Source organism: Gasterosteus aculeatus, chromosome 4 (genome assembly GCF_964276395.1).
Source record: "Gasterosteus aculeatus chromosome 4, fGasAcu3.hap1.1, whole genome shotgun sequence".
Lineage (NCBI taxonomy): Eukaryota > Metazoa > Chordata > Actinopteri > Perciformes > Gasterosteidae > Gasterosteus > Gasterosteus aculeatus.
Genome location: NC_135691.1, coordinates 6552675 through 6572013, shown reverse-complemented (window position 1 = coordinate 6572013; position 19339 = coordinate 6552675). Strand labels below are relative to the sequence as shown.

Sequence of the window (19339 nt, the reverse complement as noted above, 5' to 3'; positions counted from 1 at the left end):
ACCGAGATAAAAAAAAGTCCGTTACATAAACACCGGTTTTCTCTGGTCTCTGAAAGGGCAGCGTGGCTGGTGCAGATGGGGCGGATACATTCATGAAGAACGGTGTGGATACAGACGTTGCTCGGCTCCATAACAATATCTTTTGAGATGGGGGGATAATATTGATTTGAGCCCCCCCGTCGCGCCCTGGTCTACTTCCAGCATCCAAACGGCTTTGAACTTTCATCCCCAGCTCATATCTCCTCCTACTGTCCTCCCCAATAATACATGAGACGAGAGTGAGAGTCTCACTTCCGAGGAGCATTAATGAAAATCTACATCTCTGTCTGAGAAGGTATGAAAAAAAAAATGGTGGAACTAAAATTATTACTCTCCACAGTGCCCGAGGATTTAATACATTTTTAATCAAGGTGATCTTGGCTGGGACGGATTACCACTGTGACTTCAGACGCCCTCTTAATAAAAGCTTCTTGTGCCGGGACTCTTGCTTTTGATTATAACATTTGCATGAGACATGGCGAGAGGGAAAAGGTGTCGGGAAACTAGGTTAACCTACCAGTTGCTTATGTGGTGAAATACGCGCGCTCAATGATGGAATATAAAATCCAAACGAAAAAAGCAACTACGAGGAAGTCGCTCTGCACACCTAAAACACAAGGAAACGATTGCAAGGTGGCTGCTCTACAGGTTACAGTGGTAATATGTTACATGGTTACACACGGAATCAGCGGGGGTCTGATGGCTGAAGGAAAGGGGGTGGGGGGAGGGGGGGGGGGGGGTTCAGTCTAAGCCAATTTAACAATGAGCTCAGACGAAGTGGCCCCGGCCAGCCTTGGGGAGATCCATATGAGAAAGATTAACTCCGGGGATTTAATGAGCGTAATGATCAAAGCCACGACCACCTGTGCGGTGGTATCGGGCGGACTAGAAAGGCAACTGTACCCAACATAATGCAGGAAAGCGTCGTGACTAGATTCTGGATACATGGCTATATAGGTGAAAACATACAGGGAGAGTAAGGAAATATACGAAAATATGCTCATATAAGATTTAAATGTATTGTATGTTTGTGTTTTGTTAAATAAATGCGCAAAATAGACTGCTCTAGTACAAGCCTCTATCACAGCACCCTGAGAAAAAGAAATAAATCTACTTAAACACAGAAATAAACATAAACAGTAATATATTCCAGTATGATGGAAAGGCATAGCGTTTCGTTAGTGAAAGATTTCGGTCAAAGGGTCAAACCAGCCTTATGCTGAATATTAAAAACAGCCAGAGCACTAGTGGAAGGCTGATTAAGGTTGGCATATTAGCTGAGCTGATATTTGCTTTTTCAGTGTTTTTTTTTTTTTGTTGGTCTAATTTAACTGTCATCCTCGCCGACCTTGTCTCGCAGGGGATTTTCTATTTGCAAAAAAATGCATAATGTGACAGTGTATCAAGACTTTTAACAGAGGTAATGTGTTTCTCCCTAACCGTCCATTCCTTCGTTCCTGGCAGCATTGTGGAGAAGGTTATTATTTGGCACTTCATTAAAAGGCAGCCTGTCGGTGGAGCAGACCGCCTCTGCCAGTTAACAGTCGTGTAGAGCAGCTGCGCAGGGCAGCATTGCGGTGAGAAGACTTGGGGATTTGGGGACGGGATTGGGATTGGGATTTGGGGTCGAAGGGCCTCACCCAAGGTGGGACATGTTACATTAACCTTGAGCACGTCTGTCAAACCCCCAAAGGTGTTAATGAGTTCAGGACCACCAAAATAGCTTTGGATTAAAGAATCTCCTAAATGAAGGAATGATTCTGTCACTTGGATATAACGTGCTCTCTCTCTTCATTCCAACCTGACTTTGCATGTGGACGTACTGTCGTTTATTCAAAGCACCATTGCTGACTATTAAGCGATGGATTTAATGCCATTAAAGTACTTGCGTTTCCATTTTTAAACACTTTGTAAATCCTCTTTTTGCAGCAGACATCCAGAATATCATAATCTAACTTGGTATTGGTTATATAGTCAACTATTAAAACTGACACGGCTCTTAGGCGTAATCGCCGCCATTTTTGCGCAGTAAAGCCGTTTGGTTGCTACGCAGCGGTGAAATCGGCGGGAAAGCTGCAGTAACCTTGGACTGGAGGGATGGGAATACCACACCACGCTCACCGCGGAGAAGCCACAGATGCTTTAAGACTTCCGATTGTTTTTGACCGGGCTCCCCCTCCACCACATGTCATGCAAAGTGTGTGAGACACTCAGGGAAATCGCTGTGATTGGGCTCTATTTAAGCAAATGATAGAAAAATTGAAGAAAAAAAAAAGAGGAAGAAAAAAAAAAGGTAAAACACTTGGGAGAAGACAGAGATAGATACGGAGTGAGAGTAAGAGAAAGAGAGAGACGGAGAAATAGAGTCTGATAGCTCGGCCTCCATATTACCACCCCCCCCACCCCCTTTCCCTGCCCCCGATTCCTCCTAGAGCTGAGGGTGGGCGGCTTGTCCTGATTTTTTTTTTATGGACAGAGTTGCTTGAAGAACCAGCAGGTGCTATGGACGTCACTCTTCAGGCTGGGCAAACGTAGGCCCGTCGTTGCAGGGCCCCCCAAGGCAAAGGAAGAGCTTAGAAATCAGAACCTTTGGGAGGGCGCTCAAAGCAGTGCCTGCAAAAACAGGAAAAAACACAGAAAAATTGCCGTCAGCGTGAGTTTTGTTTTGTTTCCTAAAAAAAATATATAATTTCATGAGTCCCGCAGACATTTCAATTTCCTCTCGAATGCAACGCCCCCCTCGGGGAGTTTCTATCGCAGCCTTCACTGTGTCATACCTGACGTTATCTCGCACCAGCTGGAAAATCCCAGACATGTTCCGACCAGATTTCATTGTCTGTGACAGAAAAGAGCTGCAGGTAGTAAGAAAAACAATTGTACACGAGCACAACATTGTGCCACGCTCTGGGCACGGGACCAATCCTTAACAATGAGGAAATCTTTTATCTTCCCTCGCCTTTTATCTTCCCCCCTTCTCTTGATAATTCTGCGAGATTTCAAATGAGTAGTGCAGTCAGCTTTGTCGCGGGACAACAAGGTCCATTCATTGATAAGAGCCTGTTTTTGTTCCAAGATGTCATATTTCCGCGGTCCTGTAATGCTGCGAGAACTAATGTTCCACCTTTCAAAACCTTTGTGGCGTTGTTGTCGTCGTCCTTTGTGCTTTTGGGTTCAGGGAACGAGCTCCGAGCAGCGGAGTGAGCGCGTGGGAAGCGTCGCAGACATGTTCTGCGTTGTTTTTGATCAAAGACTCGTTCACCTACTCACACTTACGGTCTCGAGTTTTTTTTTTTTTTTTTTTAATAAATTGCCCGTGGCCTTCAATCTGTAATATCCTGTCTTCCCTTTGGACCGTCGCTGGCGTGGCTTAGATCTAAGAGAACTAAGAGTGGTAATGGCGCGTTTGTATCTGAGTCCACTCAAATGCTCATAGAGGATGACCCGGGTCGCCATCTTTCTTCTCAGAGTCCCTCACATCTGGGATGTGTAATGATGGAAAAAAAAGTCAAACTCCTGCTTCAGGTGCCTCAGGGAATAAAAGACGAGCTGCTTTTGACGCTAAATGGCTGCGGAGTTGGCGGACAAACACTGTCAAGTCCGTCACCGCCTCCATTAATGTCATATCCACATACGGCCCGTCTGCCTGCGGGTCTCACTGGCCCTCAGCTGGATGTCTTCATTGAACTCTATCTTTGATCAGACATAACGCATCGCTGGCTGCTTCCAGAGGTATTCTTCCCATCATCAGCTCAAACGGAAGAAGAAAGGCGCGCAAGGGTTAACACGCCCATTGAAATAGAAAAGGAAAAGGACATTCCAATCCAAATCAACGGAGCGGGACGCACTTTTTATGTGTTGGGACGGCTGTTTTGGGACACTTATATGTATAAAGTGTCCGTCTGATTTCTATCAACGCAGCCTTAAATAAAAGGCTGAATAATTAATACTCAGGCAGTTGGACGACTTGGTCGTAACCGCGAAGAACTTTAATTCCTTCACCGTTCATTGCTCGTATCACTGAGACGCTGATGGGGGACAGCCTGATTCCCGCGGTGGTCAGATTTGGGTGAATTGGCGTGGTATTTGGGGGAAACCCTTGAATGAGGTGAACTATGAACTTGCCATAATAAGAAAAGCCGGAGTGGAACTAACAAGAAAAGGGGAATCTTCGGCGCGTCGTGTCTAAGGGGGCGATTGCGGAGGCGGCATTGTGACTCACTGGGCCGTTCACTTTCACAAGGATTCATAACTTCCTGAAACTCCTTGTATTTTGTGGCCCGGCAATCTGGCACTGACCCCTCAAAGCCCTCGCCGCTGAACGTGCGGAACGGATTCTCACGTTTTATTGGCTGGCCGAGGAAAGCTGGAGGACCCGAGTTGCCCTTCAAGTGCATTCTGCCCCGGCTAAGTCCTTACTCATTGTTTCCCCCTTTGTGCTTAGCCTCTAGAAACAATGCTGATGAAGGAAAAAAGCGCCCACGCTTCTATAACCTGTATCCCCTTTTTCCCTTAAACTGATTAACCATGCCGTGACACTGCAGACTCCTCTCGCTGTGGCTCGGATTTATGGCGACCCTCTGCAGGTCAGTGTTGTATGGTCGGCACCTCCTGCAGGGATATTGTCTCGTTGAGTTCCCTTGTCTGTCTCAGTGTCTGCAGGAGACATGTGAATGGGTCCCGCACTTCATGCAAGCAGCTGCTGTTGCTTTCCATTTAGAAAGTTGGGCTACGTTAGCAAGTAATACGAGTATATTAGTCTGTGTATATTGTAATTTTGATCATCTTGTTTAATTACTTGTAGCACGTTTTAGTTTCTCAAGGAAGCTTGATCTGTTTTGTTAGAAATACAGAGTTTGTTTTGGTTCAGGAAAGAAAATGAAGCCGTGAAAAGGTGATAAGTAAAATATTGTCTCTGATTTCGGATGAAAGCGTTTTCACACAAAGACTTGTTTTACTCGACAGCAAGGTAAACATTCGCTCAGCAGAAAAGTTGTGCAGCTGGGAAACCGTACTCTACAGTGTGTTATCTTTGGACAAAGGGGTTTAATCTACAAAATCATCTGGAGAGAAACTATTTACGCTGGCTGAAGTGACTCAAAGCTTCAGTTTCTAAGTATAACTGTCTCCCTTATTAGGAAATATATGACGTAGTCTTAAAAACAAGCTCCGTTGTACTACGCAGGCTGGAGTCCAATCATCTGTTAATACATACACTTATTTTCAGTGCCAACAATAACATCCATGTGTTGGACCTGAATCTAGTTGTAGGGTTCCCTGTGTTCCTGTAAGAGATGGAGTTCCCCATTCTAAATGAAATCAAAAATGGAATGTTTTTAATCCTTTTCCTCTAAAACTTTCTATGAGAAATTATACTCAGCCGAATTTACTCCGATACTATTGAGAATCAAGTACCTCCGACTCGACAGAAACGACCGTTTTCTTTTTTATCCCGGCGTTGACGGTAAAAGTTTGTCTCTTTGGCTCGACGGCCATCAACGTACCTTGCTCTAGAACGGCATGGGCCCCTTGTGGGAGAGACGTGGCCGTGGGCGTCTCCTCTTCCAGCCGGCTGGTCTGTGGGTCTGACCGCCCCGCGCGGGGTTTTGTTGGACGATTTTCCTCACGGTGGCTGCCTCTTCCAGCTCTCTGCCATGCTCCGTGGAGGCCATGGGACCTGCAGGGGCGCACACGGAGGAGAAACCACTCAGATGTAAATTCCCAGCCTCTTATCACACATTTTCGATTATGAGCTACTCGCGTCAGAGCCTATGGAAAGATTTGTGGGCAAAGAGTCATCGCAGCGGGTAATTGATGGATCGAACCAGAGACGTGTATAGATAAGTTTGTGTGTGGGCCTCGTCGAGCCCACCCAGCAGCCTAGTTCATCAAGTCAGCGTGTTGCGAGCGAAGCACAGCAGATAGACGTGAAAGCCCCAAACCCTGGTGTCTCATGTCTCTGTCACTCTCTCTCTCTCTCTCTCTCTCTCTCTCTCTCTCTCTCTCCAGATTACAAACACGGCGCAGCGCCGGAACGCGTGGATGTGCATCCTGTCGCCGTGTTTTATCCGCGCTTAGAGATGAGTTTACTAGCGCTGCGTCTGTGTGAGAAAGTGTGTGAATGTTTGCGAGTGTGTGTGTGTTTGAGAGCGGACCCAGATGTTCTCGGCCATCTCTCAATAAACGTGGTCTGATCCCCTTAAGCCCCTCTTTTCCAAATGGTTTGGTCCACCTCAAGTGTCTCTCTGACCTTTTAACCTACTATAAACTGAACGACCTCCTTTTGGTGGTCCAGAGATTCTTTGGAAAAATGTTTTTGCAGTAATATCTTTATTTGTAATGGGATATTTAGTGTGGGTGATCTTTCACACCTCAGCTTGTTATTAGGTCCAATAAAATGTCAGTAGATGCAGAGCTGGATTTTTTATCTGGACATATTTAAGTGGTTAAATATCTCAGTGGCGACTGAGTCTACGCAGTACATCTACAGTGAACAACAAAATGTGCATAAACCTTTACTCTGATCCCATAAAGAGTTTACATGAACGCAGATGTGTCGATTAGTGATTTTGCAGTTGATTTTTTGAAATCCTTGATCCGGAGTCGAGGTCAAACTCCAACAACACTGGATCCCATGTTTACCACAACGAACCTCTCCGCTTCCCAAATAACCCCTTCTTCCACATGCCAGACCTCTACTTTTGTTAAACATATAAAGTCTCAAGACCAGGCTGAGATAACCTTGACGACAGTCAATCAATTGGGAGGTGAATTTTTCAGAACTATACTGACCCCTTTGTCAAAAACAAAGCTGATTGACATCACTCACACAGGGTCATGACATTCCTGTCACTTCTCCTCAGAGACACTGGCACCATTTTTAGAATTCCCAAGAGAATGACCTTCCTCTGGTTTACGAGGACTCCCGTGAGGACACAGCTTGAGATAAGTCGGCCAGTCGACTGCGATTTCTCTTTTTTTTCTTTTAAAGCAGAAAGTATACTGACGGCAGCAGTTGAGCAGCTTACAGAAGCCATGACAATGCCACCTTCCCTGGTCTCTCAAGAGTTTGTCATCTCTTAGTGTCCATGTTGTGACAGAGCAGCGATGCGAACTCTATGACCAAAGGCACTCAGAATTCTCCAATGGCAAAGATCAGCTTGTTTTCAAGAGCTTTCTTCAAGAGTCCCTCTGCAGCATCTCTTAATTAGACACCTTCAGCCGCGGCATACAGAAGACCTTTTCAAAAGAACAACTCTCCTTAGAAAAAGAGGAAAAACCTTTTAAGCTTTCAGCCTGGAACCGGTGGAGATTTTGCGTCTGAGCTCGACAGCAAGTTGAATGTTTTCAGAGTCTATCCCTGCAAGGCCGCGTATCTCAAGTTCCACATCCACACTAATCTTCTTCCACAAGCGCGTTACACACTTTTATTAGCGGGGAAACAGTGGGATAATTCATTTCCAGCGGGGAAATTCTCTGTAGCATATTTCCGCGTCTAAAGCCCATCTTTGCCCCTTGGAGCCCTAATCTGCACATTATCCTTCTGTTATTGTTCCAGATACACTATGAATGACGGACGTTGACACATTCTGAAGGCTTTCTGCTCATTTCTTTCAAATCCAGGGGCTTTTAGCTGTGAATATGCCCTGTGTTTCAGTATTACGGGTGGGCCCTGCTTCTTCTCCCCACTGAAACACGGCCGAACACACAGAGGCAAAGCCTTTGCTGTTTGAGATTTTCCGAATAACCAGTTTGTCCGATTGTTTCAAACAACTACGTTGCTGTTACGTACAAAAATCGTCACATGTAGACGTAATATTACCGGTCCCCTGCACGAGGGCAACCGGTATTATCGATTTGGTCCTTTTCTTTGGAAAGTTGCATAACCTGTCCGACGCAAACCCTGAAAAGGCGAGTGCAGGGTCTTCAGACACAGGCCATTAAAACGCCATAAATGTCTCGCAGTGATACCTGCAGTAAATGCGCTGCCTCGCCTCGACCGCAGCTGGTGTTCGAGCCAGTGGTTAGTTCAAGGGGCGATGCGAACACACATGCATGCAGTCACGCGCCGTCGCTATGCACACAACAAACATATGCACACACTGCAATGCAAAACGGAAAAAAGTAATTACGCCTCTGCTCACACACAGCTCATCCGCTCGTCCTCTCGCTGCGTGGCTCGGCCTGTCATGGCCCGGGTCTGTAATGAGACAATTTAGACGTCTCCTGCCGTAGCGAGCTGTCAGCCGCTGCTCTGCGCTGCGGTTTCGAACATCTTGTGATTCTCCTGACGAATCCCAACCCCTGCAATCTGGCGACAGGATGGAGAAGTGAAATGAAAGCTGCTAAAAATAAGCCCGGCGTCCCAGTCATAACACAGGCGGTATGGATTTACTGTTGCAGCCTGTAGGGAAAGGCATCTCTGTGTGAAACATGTGACACACTGCAACCAGCTATGGCTTTGTGTCTCTACCCAACTCTGGAGGAGGTGATTGAACGTGGCAGGATCTGTTGCATCGTGGAAAGACCTTTTGATTGTTTCCATGTCAGGTTTGTCATTTGTTAATGCACATTTCATCTCCATAAACAAAGGTATCTCTGCCATCTTATTGCTCTGAAATTGGTTCCAGTCTCTGTAGTGTTCTATGTGATCTTTTCTCGTGAGAGGATCCCTGTATTTGTGTTCCGCTGGTAAAACCGTGAAATGGCAGGATAACACATGCCTTACAAAAATAAGAGTCTTATCTATCCTCCTTTTGACCTCGGAGGCCGGCTTTTGCCCTCTTTCTGACAAATCTTAACTATCCCCTCCTCCTCCCACAATTGGTAATTCCCTAATTAAAGTTTAATAAAGAGGGAATTTTAGGAATGCCTGGTTCTTACTACTGCGGCTGCATCCTTTAAAAAAGAAGAGGAGCGGATGAAGGATTCAGGCACAGAAGAGAATAGTCGACAGTGTCATAAACTGGCCAGTCTCCAGACTAACGACAAATAGCTGGCTGGCTGCCCCGAGGATCTCCGCCCTAGTTTCACCACCACCACCACCACCACCACCTCCTAAGGTGATATCTCTTATGTTGAGTATTTCAAATGGCCGGCTCTCCATCGTATTGCAGCGCAGCGGATTGGAATACTGACAGCTTCTCCCCATTGATGCTGCAAGTAGTCCATTAGCGGAGCCTGGAGAGATATATACATCTCGTGCATGTCTGGTTCAGTGCCAAGTTCATCAACCGCCCTCGTGGCTGGCGAGAGCAAAACTGCATATCTCAACGCTGCGTGTCAATGCAGGATCCCCCCCCCCAGACGGCGTGCAAGTGGGCCAAAGCGGCTTATTAATAGTTGTAAAGCTGATTTGTGTATCGACTGCCAAAACGACCACGTAACAACAAATTTGCACTTGTGAATGCAGCCACAGCAAAATGTTTTTCCTGCTATTACGAGACGAGAGATTAAAATGTGCTGGTCTGTGACTCTTAACTGTAACAGCAAAGCTTTAGGAACTGTCAAATGCAAACACGCAACGGAGATTGGGTCCTCGCTGTGTTTGACGTGTCGCGACAAATTGATCTTATCTGTGTGTTTACTCGTCTTGCTCATCAGTCACAGGCACGCTGATTATGGATCAACCGCATGCAATGTCATTGATTCTGAGCGCCACAAAAACATCTAATCTCCACTTGTCTGACATCTCTGCGCTATGAATCCTTCTCACTGCAGTTCGTCCAGATGCATCTCGATGTGTAAACAATCAGCTGGGAGGCTTAGAAGGGGTCGCCACTGAAATGAGAGGAGTCAACCTCGTGTGCACAGAAAGTGGGATTTATATTCACTAAATAAATAAATTCACTAAGTAAAATTCCCAATTTTACCTGATCGCATCACCACCTCTGACTTTTGTCAACTATTAGATGGATTACCATGACATTTAGTCCAGGTCCTAATGCTGCGTGCTCGGCCAATGACACCCTGATCATCTTCAACTGAGCTAAGTAGAAAACGTTAGCATGAAGGAATGCCAATTTTTTATATATATTTTTCATAATGACTTAATGATGTTTTTTCTTTTGGATACTTATTTTCAATTGAGGTTAATTATTACCTATTGCACACCTATAACACACCATGTGAAGATGCTCAATATAAAGAGTATTATACCTTTGCGTTGTCATTGTGAGCTTCTTGCCGGCTGATGTTTAGCATTTATTTTAATGAATTGCGGCACATTCCTCTATCTGAACTGCCTTTTAGCACTATGAATGTATCAAATCTGAGACCCAATTAAAGCTTGCCCTCGTTTCAGTGTTAAATGTCATATTGACGTACCATATGCACGCACACTATTAATAGTGAAGACCATTCTGACAATAATCCCATTGTAATGATGGGTTAGGTTTCTATTGCAAAACCAAACGGAGGACATAGTATAATAATGAAAAAGCCTTATTTGTGTCAATATGGGAAGGAGCTGGAGCTCATCATGTGTGTGTGTGTGTGTGTTATCCTTGTGGGTAACAGAGCAATGTTTGTGTTTGTGGTAGAGAAGAAGAATAAATACCCTGGCGTGTGTAGCCATGGTTATTACCATGACGTCGGAGGAGCAGCGCTGCTGTCTCCATCGAGTGCCTCCCTCCTTCATTCACTAAAAGTAGCTCGACGTACCTAATGAATCCCTCCACAGCCTGCCGTTACATCCAGAGCCACACAGCCAGACAGAGACATGAAATGCTTCCCACCACATAAGCACATTAGCGGATCAGCATTATTTAGCCATGGATGAGATGTGCTAATTGTGCCACGTTCAAGCCAAAAACATTCCCTTAACCTAGATTAAGCCCCAGAACTGCTCCGGAATCGTAGGGAGGATTTGCCTGACAGCCTCCCCACACATTCATCCTGCACATAGTGTCTGAAATGCTGCTTATCGCATGCCTACCAGTAAAGTCTGGTCCTTGGCAGAAACTGGTACCAATTGCTTGCCGACTTTTGGGCCACGTTACCATGGCAGCCACCATGAAAGGCTCTCAGTTTGGAGCAAAAAGAATGACATTGTCAGCTGAAATTGACCAGGTTTTCCACTTACAGATTTCCCTGCACGCAGTGTGAATGCGTGATAAGTCCTCTGACTGTGACCGTGATGTTTTTAACCTCCTCTGTGGGCCACCGCACTTGGCCTTTGAGTGTTACTCTCAGAGGGGGAGAGTGGGGGGGGTTGTTTTGGTCGTGGGCACTTTCTTTTATTTCGGTCAGGGACTGTTTGATATGCAGCATTGTTGCATTGTTCGAATGCTTGGCTTGTGGCGGAGTTGAAGGCTGGCTTTGTCTGCGTTAACTCCAGTGAGGAAACCAAAGTGCATGAAAAGTTGCTCCCATTACTGCAGCTTTCAAACTGAGCCCCCTCGCCCCCCCCCCTCCCTCCCCCGCTTTGAAAACAACCCCCGCTCTCTCTCTGAAGGTTCAGAACAAATTAAAAACTAACTGCGCAGACCTGTCGTTTCTGGCTTTCTGCAAATGTCCCTTTGAGTCAGTTATATATACTCCTGAATTAGAGAGTGTATGAAATGATGAGGTGTGAGGCCGCGTACGCTGCTATGATCAGAGCGCTGCGAGTTCAAAGGGCCGACAGCAGCATCGAGCCAGCTAATAAAGCCGCTGACTCCCGTCACCACTTGACTGCCTGATGGTTTATTCACCATCCCACTTCAGACAAAGGGGTGAATTTGTGGCTACCAGGTTGCCGCAGGTTAGAACGGACTGGAGGCCTGCAAACGTTCATCCGCACAACTTTGCTCGGCGAGAGATGCTGATGCTGCTGTCTCCATCCACTGCGCATGACGGGTACAGCAGGTAGGTAAGGATACCAACCGTTGCCCTTATCTCTGGAGATTGCATGTCAAGGGCAAAGGGATCCTCCAACCATCCGTTTCCATGGGCACGCTAATCGGATGTGAAACACAACCCCCTCCCTCTCTTGTGTCATCACTCCCCCCCCATGCTGTGAACCTGCATCGCATCTCCCATTTGTATTGTGGGAGAAAGAAAGAGGCAGAGAAACGTCACTGCGAAGGGTTCACTGCGGCTCCTAAAGCCTGAGGGGACCTCCCATGCTCCCTATAGCATATACAGGGAAATAGCAGCAACATTGCATCAGACTGTGTTGAAGCTTATCTCGATGGATTCATTCGACAAAGGGTATCCCTATTTCAGATGTCGATATGTGTTATATATGCTAAATGACATGTAAGATAACCAAAGGAAGGTTCCTGCATTAAATTGTGTTCTATTGATCACGCATACGTCTTCAAATATTTTAAAAACAAAACATATTTTGACAGTAGAATTTTCCATTAAAAAAAAAACAGAACATCAACGTGATACTTCTAAATGTAGCGCTGTAGTTATGTTATAGAATACTGTGATTATAAAAGCCAGCACGCAAGAAAAAATGAATATGATTTGTAGCACAAGAACAACAATGGCACTAAGGTAAAAAGTATATAATGATATTCATAACACATTTAATTGTATGATTTGTTTTAGAATCCCGTTTATTGTTGCTGTTTGGATGTTACCCTTATTTTACTTTAACTGGCATCGTTGGGATGAAAGCTATCAGCTAAAACAAAATGTTATTATGAATATACTGAACATATGGTGTGCAGGAAAGAAGCTCCTTTGCACAAAGGTTATGAAATAAAATATTCTGTCGCACCTATTAAATGAGGGAATAAACTTTACGAGGATTTTCCCCTGACGGAGAGGTTCAGCTGATCGGCCCTCTGTGGTTAGAAGGTTTCCACCAACTGTTGGGATTAGCTTAGCAACCTGATGTGTTTGCATTCATCAACATACATAATCTCCCAGAGAAAGTAACCCTTGTAATCTAAGAAAGAGCGCTTGCAATAAATAATGCATGCTTTTGTAAATTAACCATTTTGAGCATTTCATTACAGGCAACAACACGATGCGCATGACTGTTTGAAACCACATGAGGCGAACCACCACGTCCTACAAGTCTCTGAGAATGGAGTGACACGCACATCCTGTTGCCTCAGGCTCGGAGTTTACACAGATCCCATTGGCAGGGGGGAAGGGCGGGTGTCTCTAAATAAATCCAAAATCGAAGTGCCTCTACGCCAGGCATAGCCCCAATACACACGGCCATTTTCCGAAGTAAGAACTTTGTTAAAAAAAGCCAACTAGGCAGCACTTATGAAATATTTTCGATCCATTTATTTAATTGTCGCAAGTAATTGACTTTTACTACACAACGTTTTAGGGGCAGTAAGAATTGATTTCTAGCACTTATGACAAAGCAACAGCCAGAAGTCATATTTTTCCATTTTGCGTTCCAACAAATTGAGTATGAAAGTAATTAAAGAACCTGCATTCCTAAACACCGTAATATTTATTCTGCGGCCTGGCAGCCCGTTAATAAATATGTCCACTCACATCTTGATGGGGAATCTGATCTGCCGGGACTGCCGCTATAAATGTAACACTTAATGTTCAAGAAGAGAGTCATAAATCACTTTAATATTGGTCACTGGTGGAAAACAGAGCAGTTTTGGGGAAATATCTGGCTCTAATTAAGTTGTGCGGAGTGCCCCGGGCCTGAGGATAGGGTCTGGTGATCACATGAGGTCTGGTTAACACAGGACCCCCCCCCCCCCCCCCCCCCCCCACCCCCCTTCCCTTTCCACAGACCCTCCGACCCAAAGCTCCAGGTTGTGCCTCCAAACTCAAAGGGGGGTCTGTGCTGCAACCGACGTGTACGTCAGGAATCAGAATGGAGTCAGAATTTAATTTAAAAGTAATTCAGCGCAGTTAGCTGAGCCGCCGAGAACACGAGTCACTCATGAAGATTGCAGAGGGCGAGTGAAATTGCGTCTTGGCCTCATAAATCTAGCAACTCGCTTGAATTAGACTCACATTTGTTTTTTGTCACACCTCTGCAGAAGGTTTTTACATGATTAGTGTTTGATAACCACTTAAGTGGAACAATTTGAATGGAGGAAAGTACAAATCGACCTTCGACAAGCTTATTTAGAAATAGATATAATGATTTTAAAGCCAGCAATAACTGTCATTATTCCACATTTGAATGAAAAAGACTCAATCGCCCGCTGTGAGCTTTTAAATGTATCCATGACTTGATGACACAGCCTCTCAGCTCCCGGACAGCCTCTCTTCCTGCCGCCCTTATATCTTTCCGTCCCGTGGCCTGTCTTTTTGCTTTTTTTCCCACCTTCGTTGCATTTGCTCTCAGGGGAAGATCTAAGTGAGTAGATTTATTCATTCAAAGGGTTCTGAATTACATTACAGCGGCCCAGCAGTCACATATGCCAAAGTCTTCAACGGCGGAGCTCTCCGGGGAGTGCTAGCCCAAAGGTGAGCCTTATATCCCTACCAAATGAGTTATGATTGTTCACTAAATCTCTTCCTTAATTCCCACCCACTCCAGAGCAATTGTGAGTGTCATTCACCGAGCTCAAGTTGGTGATATTATACAGATGTAAAGGAGTTTATCAGAAGCGTAAAAAGAAGAAAACGTAGAAATGGAGGAGTTGCATTTCATGAACCCTATAGGGGGAGGAGCCACGGATACAGACTTTTATTGCTGTATATCATGAGCTCAACGTGTTTTCATTTAAATATATCATGTTTTGAGCTGATAAAACTACTTGAATGCTCGTAAAACCAAAGTACCTTTACACAAAAAGATCCTTATTGATTTGCAACATTGGCTGTGGTTTTATGTCTGCAGAATAGGAAGAAGAAGAAGCCCTCCTTGAGCGTTCACGACCAATGTTGATAAATTCACATTATCTCATCGCATCTTCTCATCTCACATTATGCACATTGTCAAATTCTCATCTTTAAAACCAGGCAACATGGATCTTACTGTGTGGATACTTTATTATTAGGAAAGGGTCTAACGCTGCTATTTTAGAAGCCAAACAAGAGAGACAGCAGTCAGAAGATAACAAATCCCTCTTAACTCACATCCCAAACACAACTTATGGAATGTGTAGTGTGTGTGTGTGTGTGGAAGGTGGGGGGGGGGGGGGTGCTTTGTCTGCAGCAGATAAACTATACTGATGCTTAAGACTGCTGGCTCTATTGCCACGTAATACATCATGAAGAGGAAATCCAGGTTCCTCCTGAAAAGGATTTCATCTGCCAATATGTGTGTGTGTGTGTGTGTGTGTGTGTGTGTGTGTGTGTGTGTGTGTGTGTTTTTGCGTGAACTAAAGCCAGCTGGGGCTCACAAGCTCCTGTGCCTTAAAAAACAAAAAGAAGAGGAAAAGGCTCTGTGATTCTCCATAATCCCCTAATAACCTTCCCACTGCTCCCCCCACTGACACAAATGTTTGCCCACTCTTATTATGTTATGCCTGCACATCTGGAAAGGTTTAGGTGCCTTTGTTCTCCCCGCGACCACCGTAACCACGTCCACAGGCACAAACACCTTCTTTACATTAGAAAAAAAACGTAGGATAATGATTTAAGGCTTCCTGTATTTGGTTACTGTGAACCTACGTGTGTTGTCAGCTAACTAATCACACGCGGCTCGGCGGTGTTTAATGCCCTTAATGAGCGGCTGCATTCAGAGGGCAGCGCTCTGTCGTTGCCGTACTTTGACCCATGACGCGCTTGGTGGGGAGAGGGGACCGAGGCGAGCTCCAGTACAGTGTGCATGCACGACGGTGCCACAGCGCTGCCAGCCCCAACAGTACATCAAAGTTTAATATGGAATAATAGCACTGTTGACAGCTCTCATAAAATCTCCGCTCTCCCTCCCAAGCAGAAGATTTCTCTGCCAGATAATGGCTCTGATCCGGGCCTCGTGCACGGCTCACGCTCACAACTGGCTTACCTGTGCAACCCAGGTGTGTGTGTGTGTGTGTGTGTGTGCTGTCTGTGCCGTGTGTCTGAGCCAGCTGCTATTGTTTTTATCCCGTGCGTCCCTTGCCGAGCATTGGCAGGGTGTTTCCGCGGCAGAGAAAAGCCGAAGCTTTGATTTCTTTTAAGCGGCTGTGACAGACGCGAGAATGTTCTGAGGCTGTTTCTAAACCAGTCTTAGGAGTTAGACAGGGAGGTAGACCGATCGGCCTCGGGATGAATTATGGATAACCACATTTCTAAAGCTGGAGCCCACTCTTCAGCCAGAGTGCTTTTCAAGGATGGGTAATTGAAGTGCGCTGCCTTAAGGATGCAAATATTACATCGAGAAGGCCACAGCAGCTCTTTTTGGTGTACTGAATGAGTATCGTAAGTAGCATTAGGTTGTAGAGTTGAATCGCCTGTTGCGCTATAAGACTTCTTGCTAAAATGCAAATGCATCCATAGATACAATCATGCACACTTCCCTAACCTCTAGCAGTCAGAATCTACAGTCTATACTCATTGCTTCCTGCACACACACACACACACACACACACTCCAATGCTGTGTCTGTCTCGCTGTGCATCCCTCTCGTCTTTCTCAGACACACAGGTCCACACACAGATGCCTGGGAGAAAGAGAGAGAGAGAGAGAGAGAGAGAGAGAGAGAGAGAGAGAAAGCCCACTGAACTGGAAAAGCGTTTGTCTCAAGATGAAAGGCTTCACACCCACTGCCTACATGCAGAGCCTCTCCCGACACCTTCCCGCGACAGCGCATACTGTAGCAGAGGCTGGTGCTACGCAGACACACTCCAGCTAGCATCCCTCCCCACACCCATCAACGCCGCAACACACTCGCATCCCTTCCCTCTCCTTCACTCCCTTTCTCTCTCTCTCTCTCTCTCTCTCTCTCTCTTCCGTCCATGTCAATGGGGCTGTGATACTACAGCAGCGGCCCGAGGAACAGGAAGCCACATAGGCGGCACGAGTCAAACGACGTTGAGAGGGATAAGCTCCCATGAAAGCTCGAGGCACGGCAGCCTTGTTTTCCCCCCGTCGCCGGTGCAGCGCGGCGGGCTGTCGGGCGTGGAACATGCTTAGCCTCATGCGGGGCGTGAAAAACGACACTGGCCGTGATGCTGGATAATTGCTTCCCGTTTACTCGTGTGCCGAGAGCCTCAGACAAAAATAGCATGTCGCTGTAACGAATGTGCTGGTAAAGCATGGGAACCGTGAGTGCTGTGGCCGCGGATCGATACGCAGAGCGAGCATAAAGTCCAGAGCATCTTACCGCCGGTCTACACAGCACCTAGCAACATATAGCCTACACAGCGTTGTACAGTACTGTCTCCAGCCCAGTACCTTCTAAAGATGCAATGCACGCGCCGCCTTATAACCATGATCTTCTCTTTGTTGTATGAAGCATCTTCCACATGGATTTAACATAAACACAGCCTGTCTTGCAAGCCACTGGAGTTGGTATGTAGGTGATAGATTGTCCAGACATTTGCACAGGCCTAAGTGTTGTTTTTTCACACCACAATATTACCTGCATCACATCTGCAGACCTCTCCGTCCGTCTGCAAACTAAAACCCCGCGGCCACATTTCCCGGAACCCATTTTGACCCCACCATCAATAAGCTTCGCCCCCTGCGTTCCCTGCCGCTGCATAATTGTCACCACTCAATGTTTTTGTTCCAAATATCAAACAGGATCCACAGTGGAATCGCTATCTAGTCCAACAATGGCTCCAGAGACACAGCAGCACTTTACGGAAATTCACTGTGACAAGGCATCAAGACTGAGCCCCCCCGGGAGACGGCGCATGCATCTGGGATCTGTGCCCTCGTCGATGCGTACAACAATTAAAGTCCTCATTATCGTCACCGGAGGAGGTATGCACGCATATATAGGTGCTGTGTTGCCCTGCCGCACAATCACAGTCATGTAATAATCATATAGCTCTGGGGTCAGATGGAATACATGAAGCCATAGATTGAATGTGATTCACTCCACCTTACAGAACATGTGCCATGCGTATCTTACATTTCATAACAGCCATACATCCAGCATTAGGTATATGTCGCCCAGGCACAGCTCCACACATCCATGTCCATCAACAAAAACCCTCATAAATATTTCATCTCCAAGTCTTGGAAGCTTACATCAAGGTGAGGAAGGGAGGGGAAAATGATCAATCTAAGCACAGAAAGCACATTCAAGTTTACCATGAAGCCATGGCGGTACAATATCAGCCAGAATAACCACTGCAGTGCAGTACTGTACACAGCCAGGTGCTGATATTCCTGCCTTTTAGAGCCCACACAAGGCTAACCATGCTGGGTAACTGATCAACCACATACGCCTGCACGAGCACAAGGCAAACAGAAAGAGGAGGAATAGAAAGCAGAGGGAGAGACGACCGGCGACGAGGCTGGCCGCTCCTGTACTCACCAGCACTGGCAGAACACAGCAGAGACACCAAGAGCACAATCACCAGCGTCAGGATCTTCACATTCATTTCTGCACTCCCCTCTGGCTCTCCGCTAGTCACTCACTGATATACTGTAGTGGTGGGTGTGTGTGTGTGTGTGTGTGTGGTTTGTGTGTGTGTGTGTGTGTGTGTGCGTGTGTGCGTGTGTGTGTGCGTGTGTGTGTGGATGGGAGGGAGAGAGAGGGAGAGGGGGAGAGAGAGCAGCTGAGTGAGGAAGAATGAGAGAGAGAGACTGTTTGCTCCCCCGTGTGTGCGTGTGTGTGTGTGTGTGAGTGTGTGCCAGAAGTGACTGTGTCAATTCCTGGGAATATGTGTGTCTGGTGGCTCCCTGACTTGTGTATTTGTCTAAATGCGTATTTATATATCAATGTGTGACAGCGCCACTCCAAGAACGAAGGCACGTCTCTATGTGTGTGTGTGTGTGTGTGTGTGTGTGTGTTTCTTCTTTTCTTCTGTCAGAAATTAAAAAAAGAAGGCAGCAGGAGTTCAGTGGAGCTGTGAAACGTGCTGGAAGTCAGCTCGCAGGTCTCTCTGTCGGCGTGTGTGTCCCTCCGTGTGCGCGTTGGAGTCTCGCTGGTCATGTGGCTTATGTATCATTGACTCTGTGGGTCAAGGAAAAGCCCCCTCCACCCCTTCCTCTCCCCCTCCCCCCCCCCCTGCCTTAAACCTGCCATCGTCCACCCCTTTTCCTCAAACATGCAAGTGTGCATGAGGAAAGAGGAGGGATTGAAAAGAGGGGGAGTGGGGGGTGAAGGGTGGTGGGGGGGGGTGCATGCAGGTTTATGATAATACCCAAACAGATGCTCTTGTCGTGAACTCTTTGAGTTGCGAGCAGGGCAGATTGCCAGGAATCCAGAAATCAAAATACCAGCTTATTAGGGGAAGTAGATGAAAGAAGGGAAGGTGTGAGATGAGGTTCA

The 19339-nt window shown here is 46.3% G+C and overlaps 1 protein-coding gene across 2 annotated transcripts; it reads right to left on the bottom strand.

Moving 5' to 3' along the window:
* Positions 1-355: 355 nt before the first annotated feature.
* Positions 356-19006, bottom strand: apln (apelin). Of its 2 annotated transcripts, none has more exons than XM_040173542.2 (3): positions 18380-19006; positions 5541-5713; positions 356-2652 (listed from the first exon to the last, which is right to left on the bottom strand). In XM_040173542.2, exons 1-2 carry the CDS (start codon positions 18444-18446, stop codon positions 5547-5549), a joined length of 234 nt encoding a protein of 77 aa, XP_040029476.1. In that variant the 5' UTR covers positions 18447-19006; the 3' UTR covers positions 356-2652; positions 5541-5546. The 2 variants fall into 2 exon arrangements, with proteins under 2 accessions (XP_040029476.1, XP_077956785.1); XM_078100659.1 differs by having other exon boundaries at positions 1349-2652; positions 18154-18386.
* Between the last annotated feature and the right edge of the window lie 333 nt (positions 19007-19339).

Bases quoted from the DNA above. Each gene is read 5' to 3' on its own strand.
- apln (XM_078100659.1), bottom strand. The intron at 2,653-5,540 runs GTACGTTGATGG...CTGTTTTTGCAG, and splicing joins CCATGCCGTTCTAGAGCAAG to GCACTGCTTTGAGCGCCCTC.